We start from the raw sequence: 8,670 nt of genomic DNA on the forward strand, positions 1-8,670 counted from the left end.
CTCACCTCCCCAGGGATGAGCCAGGTGATATCATAATGGCCAGTGCCCATCCTGAAGGGGGAAGCAGGGTGGGGTAGGAGCAGGAAGGCTGTGGGGAAGGGAAGCTGAGGGGTCTTTCACGGGAGGGGGTCACAGCAGTGAGGGGCACCTGCCAGGCTGAAAGTGTGGGCCATCTAGGGGAGGGAGTGGTCACTGATGTCCAGCAGGAGCCTTTGGTAGGTAGAGCCCACCACCACAGCATCCCCAAGACCCACCATGTTCCTCTTCTCCCGTAAGACCAAGACCCCCATCAGCACCTACAGTGACTCCTACAGGGCTCCTACCTCCATCAAGAAGGTCTATAAGGACCCTCTGTGGGCCTGGGAGGCCAACAAGTTTGTGACTCCGGTAAGTAGAGGCTTGGGGGAGGAGCAGGCCAGAATGTGTCACCACTCTAACATTGCCAATGTGTGGTTGTCATTACGTGTTTGTAATTATTTGTAGCTTTGTGTATTTGTGTGTTTTATTCATTTGCCTAGGCACAGAATTTATAATGGTATATAAAATAGTACAAGGTCCTGCCCTCCTGGAATTACATCAGGGTATGAGGTGGGGAGAGACAGATAATAAACAAGAAATAAACAAGAGTTTTATAAATTGTCCAAAATGCTATAAAGGAAATAAACAGGGTAATGGAAATGGAAAAGGAGAGCCACTTAGGTCATGGAAGACCTCTTTCTTTCAAGGCAACATTGAGTTGAGACCATAAAGGAAAGAGAGAACTGGCCACATGAACAGCTGAAAGAATAGAAGAACTGAAAGTTTCAAACAGTGATTAGCAAGTGTGAAGTCCCTGAAGCTGCCTTTGGGATAGGCCAGAAAATGTCCTAGAGGCATGTCTTCATGCACGTATATCACAATCTCCTTGTGTCTGTGTGTCTGTGTTTGAAGATGGGTGGCCAAGTGGGTCTGTGAGCTTTCACAAAAGGGAAAGTAGATCTGTGAGTCTAATTGTAACTCTGCCTAAGAGAATTTATTTGAGTGAACCATCCAACAAAACTTTGCTGAGTATCTTCATGTATAGGTACCCAGAATGCAAAAAGGAAGGGCCAGACCCTGCTTTTGAGGAGCCTGTCGCAAACAAGTGAACAAAGTTCGCCCAGGGTAGAACATGCACCAGCAGAGGCATGTGCTGATAGGAAAGCCAGAAGGGGGAGAACATTCCCAGGACTTGAACAGCAAGGCTACGAAGTGATCTAGGAGGAGGCGGCTTCCAGCAGAAGAGAGTCCTGAGAAAAGACAGTCTGGGGGCAGGGACCCATCAGGAACTGAAATTGCTAGAGCAGAAGGAGAGGTTAGCCCTGTGGTGAGAGAGTAGCCTGCGGACCAAGAAGAGCCTCTCAAACTATGTTGAAGAGCATGGACATAAGGCTCCAGGTTTTTAAACCTGGGAGTGTCATGGTTGAATTATGAATTAGACCACTGTGAATTAGAGGGAGTGGGGCTGAGGGTAGAAAGTCCAGTGAGGAGTGAAAGATGAGGAAGGAGGATGTGGGTAAGAGATAAGAAAGACTATTGCAGTGAAAAAAGGAATTTGTTGAATGGAACAGAATTTTTTAAATAATATATTTTGTCTAACTACAAAATAAATATATCTTCAATGCAGAAAATGGGGATAACTCAGAGAAGCATAAAGAAAAAAGGTCCATAATTCCATTACCCAAAATAACCATGTTAACATGTTATTATATGCCCTTTTAGGAAGCAAATATTTTTTTTTTACAAAAATGGTGTCATGTTGTACTAATATTTTGAATCTTGTGTTTTTCACATAGCCATATATCAGGTACATTTTCCTGTGTCAAAAATATTCTACAGTATAGTTTAATAACTGTATAGTATTCTATGTTATAAGTGTACCATAAGAAGAAAAATTTGCATGAGATTTGGAGGGCGCAAATGAAGAAGCAGCCATTTTTATCCTCTGAAGGTTAATGGAGAGTACCAGACACTATGGCGGCTGTGCACAATGTTGCTAATTTAGTGAATGTATATCTCCTGTGGTAGAAAATATCCTCAATGTAAGAGATATAAGAATACAAATCACCATATTATGATTCATCAGAAACAACAAACAACAGACTTAAACCACCAAGGACTTTGGGTAATGGAATTTATACAATTTAGGGTATTTATACAATTCTGCTAGTATAATCATCTTATACACATGCATTTGTACTCATCTACAAGTATTCCCTTAGAATGAATTCCTGGACACAAAATCATTGGGAGAAAAGATTTTAAAAGCTTTTGATATACACCTCAAATTGCTGTAATAACGGTTATAATAATTTACACTCCCACAAGCAAAATATGAGAGTGCCTGCCTGCTTTTCCACTCTCAATAGGAAGAAATTTTAAGAAGTAGATCAAAAGATCTTGATTACCATCTGGTTATGAAGAGGGGAGAGATTAGGATGACTCCTGAGTTTTTGGCTGTGGCAACTAGAGGAATGGGAGTGTTATCACCTGAGATTTGGAATAGCAGATTAGAGATCTGGAGTTCATTTTTGGACAAAAATATTTGAGGACACCCAGCAAAAGATGTCTGAAGAGTAGTTGGATATACTTATCTGAAGCAAAGGAAAGAGGTCTGGGCTACAGATACAGATTTTGAAGTCATCATATAAATGGTAGCTGAAATCATAGGAGTGGATGAGATTTAGAAGATATACAAAGTGAATGTATATCTCCTGTGGTAGAAAATATCCTCAATGTAAGAGATATAAGAATACAAACCACCATATTATGATTCATCAGAAACAACAACCAACAGACTTAAACCACCAAGGACTTTGGGAAATGGAATTAATCATTAAAGAATACAAAATAATTATTAAATTTTTAAAATGTGAAATCATGAAAATAAGAAAGCAACAAGAGTGGGCCGGCCCGGTGGCGCACTGGATAGTGCGCCGCTTGGGAAGCGCGGCGGCGCTCCCGTCCGAGGGTTCGGATCCCACATACGGACCGGCTCCCGCTCACTGGCTGAGCGAGGCGCGGGAGCAACACCGAGGCTTGCAATCCTGTTGCCGGTCCCCGGTCCGGTACGGGGGCAACACTGAGGGTTGCGATCCGTTGCCGGACACGGATAAAAGACAAAAAAAAAAAAAAAAGAAAGCAACAAGAGATTATTAAAAATAAGCAGACTTATGTTAAAAGGATCTGAGTAGAAGTTTTAGAAATGAAAAACATATTGGTTGAAACCAAAAACTTAGGCCGGCCCGGTGGCGCACTGCTACAGTGTGCCGCTTGGGAGCGTGGCGGTGCTCCCGCCAAGGGTTCGGATCCCACATACAGACCAGCCGCTCACTGGCTGAGCGAAGTGCGGGCGCAACGCCAAGGGTTGCGATCCCGTTGCCGGTCCCGGTCCGGTACGGGCGCGACACTGAGGGTTGCGATCCGTTGCCGGTCACGAAAAAAAAAAAAAAAAAAACAAAAACTTAGAGGATGGTCTAAAGAGCAGATTAGACATAGCTGAAGAGTTCATGAAATGAATGAAATTTCCCAGAATGTAGCACAGAGAGACAAAGAAATGGAAAATATGAAAGGAATATTAAGCAATATGAAAGTCAGAATGAGAAGATCTTACGCACATCTAACTGGAGTCTCAGAAGGAAAGAGCAGAAAGGAGAATAGACATAATCTGAAGAGGAAAAAAGCTCAGAAGTTTCCAGAACTAATGAAAGAAATGAATCCACAGATACCAAAAAAAAAAAAAAAAGAATTATTTACACAGATAGTTACCTCACAATGAAACTGCAGAACACCAGCTTAACAGATAACCCTAAAAACAGGCAAAAAGAAAATATTTTGTGTCATCTTTTCAAGAAAGAAGGAAAGATAAAGACATTCACAGGCAAACAAAAACTAATGTTTGCTACTATCAGATCCATAATAAAGGAACTTCTAAAGAATATACTTTGGAGAGATGGAAAATGATCACAAAAGGAAAGTCTGAGATAAAATGAATGGTAAGAAACTGTTAAACATGAAGTAAATTTAAGCAAACATTATCTATAGAAAATAATTATAATGGTTTTGAATTTGTAATATTTAAAGAGAGAACTAAAATATTAGAAAACAATACTATGTAAGAGTTAAGGTATTCCAAGATCCTTTCATTGTTCCAAAGAGGGTATAAGATATTATAGTTTTGTACTGCTGACTAGTTGGAACCACACTTCCCAGAATTCTCTTCCCTAAGTGGTTTCCAATTGGCCTTGAGAAAAATTTGCATGAGATTTGGAGGGCGCAAATGAAGAAGCAGCCATTTTTATCCTCTGAAGGTTAATGGAGGGTACCAGACACTATGGCGGCTGTGCACAATGTTGCTAATTTAGTAGTTCACCTTCTTGGCATAGGGCAACATCTGGCCACAACTCCAGCTTCTGCTGGATCTCCTCCTTCACCATCTCTGAGTCTTGGGCAGGTGTGTGTGGCTCTATGGCAAATAGTATCAGCTTCTCCTGGAGGCCATCCATATCATGAAGATTGGAGGCAATGAGAAAGATGCAGGTTCTAGTTTGTCCTTAAGTGTTCTGGTTTGTCCTTGCTCTTCCCCACTTCACATCCAACTCTCCTTTCTGACTGCCTGCCAGTGACTTCAGGCTCAATAATAGATGCGAATCAATAGCCTCGTGAAGTTCTTAACCACTTACCACAACTGTATACAGTCTAATTCTAAAAATAAATCCCTTATGCTGTTTCACTCCCAGTAGTTCTGCTCTTATCCAAACCTGACTGATATAGACACAATAACAAAAAGTTGAGTAAATTAATAAATAACTTCATGGGCCGGCCTGTAGCTCACTTGGGAGAATGCGGTGCTGATAACACCAAGGCCCCGGGTTCGGATCCCATATAGGGATGGCCAGTTCGCTCGCTGGCTGAGCGTGGTGCTGACAACACCAAGTCAGGGGTTAAGATCCCCTTACCGGTCATCTTTAAATAAATAAATAACTTCATAATAAATACATACATACACATTTTTTAGATGGATCACTACATAAATGATAAAGTTTCAACTCAGGAAGATATTACAATTCTAAACTTGTATTGACCTAATAGAACTACTAGAAGGAGAAATTGACAAAATCCACCATCTAAGATTTTAACACACCACAATTACTGATACGTCAAACAGACTAAAGAAAAAGGAAAGACATAAAACACTTGAAAACATTATTAATACACTTGATTCATTGAACATAAATGCAGAGGATCTTCAAAAGTTCAGGGAAAGAGTCACATTATCTTTTAATTTCATTTTTCTTTGAACTTTTTGAAGATCCCTCATAGACCCCTGGATCCAAAAATTACAGATTTAAGCAAAGAAGGAACACTATAAATATTGACCAAGTACTAGGTCATAAAACAAAACTTAACAGAATTTGAAGACTGACATCATACAAAACAACTGTCTCTAAACTCAATACAATTAAGTTACATATCACCAAGAAAGAGATAAGCAAAATCCTTTTATGTTTTGAAACAAAATACACCAAAAACACCATTCTAAATAATGGGTCAAATAAGAAATCAAAACAGAAATGAAAAAATACACAGAACTGAAAAGACCGCATATCAAAACGTGGGGTGCAACAAAAGTTGAGAAAAGCCTACAAACCTAAATGCTTGTCTAAGAAAAAAGGTGAAATATTAATGACTGAGCATCAAACTTAGGAGGGGAAAAAAACAGAATAAATGAAAAGTAGAAGAAAGGAGATCATAAAAATAAGAGCAAAACTTAACAATTAGGAAGCAAAGATTCAGCAAGTTCAACAGTCAAAAGTTGGTTCTGGGCCGGCCCGGTGGCGCACTGCTATAGTGCGCCACTTGGGAAGTGCGGTGGCGCTCCCGCCGAGGGTTCGGATCCCACATACAGACCGGCCACTCACTGGCTGAGCGAGGGGCGGGAGCAACACCGAGGGTTGCAATCCCGTGGCCAGTCCCGGTCCGGCGCGACACTGAGGGTTGCGATCCATTGCCGGTCACGAAAAAAGACAAAAAAAAAAAAAAAGTTGGTTTTTTTTTTTTTTTTTTAATAAAGATGACCGGTAAGGGGATCTCAGCCCTTGGCTTGGTGTTGTCAGCACCACGCTCAGCCAGTGAGCCAACTGACCATCCCTATATAGGACCCGAACCCGTGGCCTTGGTGTTATCAGCACTGCACTCTCCTGAGTGAGCCACGGGCCGGCCCCAAAAGTTGGTTCTTTGATAAGACTCATAAAATAGACAAATTTCTAGAAACACTAATCAAGAAAGAAAGGCAAAGCACAGCTCTTCCTCTGCCGGGTGATCTATGAAAATGGTTCACTGTTTGACCCAGACAATGCCACAAAACCATGCAACTCAAGAGGTTCAAATCTTCATGTTTACTTTAAGAACACCTGTGAACCTGCCCAGGCCATCGAGCGTATGCATATCCGAAAGCCACCAAATATCTGAAAGGTGTCACTTTTCTTCCTAGAATAGGAAGTAAAGTCCTGCATTTAGTTGTTCTGGTTGGTTGCCTCATCAGGTGATAATAATCAGGGCTGGGATTAGTGTTGCTTCGAATAGGATGTAGAATATGATCAGTTCTGTGGCGGTGAATGTTATGATTAGGGAAATTTGTAGTGAGGTCAGCGTGAGGATATATAGTTTTTCGTGTGAATGTTTCTTTGGAGAGATGGTGTTGGCTTGCCTCGATTATTAGGGGGAGGAGTCAGGTTGTTAGTATTAGAAGGGGGGTTGAGAGGGGGTCTGAGAAGAAGCTTGATGATGTGGTCGTGCTGTTTCCGTTATTGTAATTCAGGAAGAGAAGGGTGATGAGGCTAATCAACAGGCTGTGGGTTGTTGAGTTGATTCAGATTATGCTGTTGTTGCAGTATCATGTAGTGGGGGTGAGTATAATCGTGGGGATAATGAGTTTTAGCGTTGTAGGAGGTTGAGGTTTTGTACATAGTCTAGGCCGTAAGTGTCAGAGATTATTATTAGAAGTGCCAGACCTATGGCGGCCTCACAGGCTGCGAAGACCAGAAGGATGATGGGGAGGGTGTGGGACAGGGTGAAGTGTAGGTTTATGGATAGGAGGGTGCTTAGGATGAATAGGGACAGTATTATGCCTTCTAGGCATAGGAGGGAAGATATGAGGTGGGATCGATATATTAGTAGTCCTATGAGGGATGTGGTGTATGCTAGGATAATGTTGATGTAAACTGAGGGCATTTTAGTAGTTATGAAATATCGCAATTTAATGGATCGAAACCAGTCATTTTAATTAAACTACCTACTATATTCAGCTCATTCTAGTCTTTTTTGGGTTCATTCATAAGCTAGGCCCAGTGCTAGGACGAGGATTAGGACGAGTGCCATGGTAAGAATTAGTGTGAGGTGGTTTGTTTGGGTGGCTCATGGGAGAGGTAGTAGGAGGGCAATTTCTAGGTCAAATAATAGGAATGTGATGGCTACCAGGAAAAAATTTATGGAGAATTGGTAGGCGGGTGGATCCTATTGGGTCAAATCCACACTCATATAGGCTCAATTTTTCTGCACAGATGTTCAGTTGCGGGAGTCAAGAGGCGATGGTAACAAGTAAGAGTGCTGGTGCTGTGTTGGTTAAGAGAGTTAATATTAGTTTGATTATTCTTTTCTGGGTTGTGACCAGATCTAATTGATTGGAAGTCAATTGTATTAGCTGATACTGAAAGATTTGATCCTTATCAATAGATGGACATGTATAGGAATAGTCAGACTACATCTACAAAGTGTCAATATCAGGCTGCGGCTTCAAAGCCAAAGTGGTGCTTGGATGTGCAGTGGAATTTTAGTTGGTGTAGAAGGCAGATAGTGAGAAAAGTGGAACTGAAAATTACGTGCAGGCCATGGAAGCCTGTTGCTATGGAATGTTGATCCGTATATGCCATCAGAAATGGGGAAGGATATCTCAAAGTCTTCTGAGGCTTGGAGAAGTGTGAAGTAAATTCCTAAAGAAATTGTGATGAAGAGGGCTTGGAGCATATGTTTGTGGTTTCCTTCCATGAGGCTGTGGTGGGCTCAGGTAATAGATACTCCAGAGGCCAATAGGACTGATGAGTAGTGGGACTTCTATAGGGTTGAGGGGGTTGATGCCTGCTGGTGGTCAGCATCCTCCTAGGTCGGGAGTTGGGGCTAGGCTTGAGTAGTAAAAGGCTCAGAAGAATCCATCAAAGAAGATTTCAGATACGATAAATAGGACTATTCCGTATTGCAGGCCCAGTTGGATGGTGGCCTCGCACCATGCCTCATCATCACTGATATATGGTTAGTAGGTTGGTTAGCAGGCCTAGGGTTAGTAGGGCACTGGAGTTAAAGTGGAATCATATTGTTAGGCCAGATGTTATGAGTAGGGTGGACAGGGCTCCTGTGAGTGGTCAAGCACTGGGGTTTACTATGTGGTAAGCGTGGGTTTGGTGAGTCATTAGGTGTTGTCGTGTAGGTAGAGGCTTACTAGGAGGGTGAATATGTAGGCTTGAAGCAGGGCTACGGCAAGCTCAAGGGTGGTGAGTAGGATGAGGATGATGAAGGTGGTTGAGGCTGTTAGGGGGCTTGGCAAGGAAAACTTCAGACACTCGGAAGGTTGGAGAGCCAGGAAGTTTATTATGCTAG

General features: G+C 42.0%; 1 protein-coding gene across 2 annotated transcripts in view; it reads left to right on the plus strand.

The window, feature by feature from the left end:
• Positions 1-34: 34 nt before the first annotated feature.
• Positions 35-8,670, plus strand: part of LOC103606223 (chromosome unknown open reading frame, human C9orf24) — a 25,956-nt gene continuing 17,320 nt past the window's right edge. The window contains exon 1 of one of the 2 annotated variants that reach the window (XM_008590823.1): positions 35-387. In XM_008590823.1, the coding sequence (XP_008589045.1) occupies positions 256-387 (132 nt within the window). In that variant the 5' untranslated portion in view covers positions 35-255. The remainder of the gene's footprint in view (positions 388-8,670) is intronic. The other variant, XM_008590818.1, reaches the window with a different exon arrangement.

The sequence above is a fragment of the Galeopterus variegatus genome, unplaced genomic scaffold, assembly GCF_000696425.1.
Source record: "Galeopterus variegatus unplaced genomic scaffold, G_variegatus-3.0.2 Scaffold143, whole genome shotgun sequence".
Classification (NCBI taxonomy): Eukaryota; Metazoa; Chordata; class Mammalia; order Dermoptera; family Cynocephalidae; genus Galeopterus; species Galeopterus variegatus.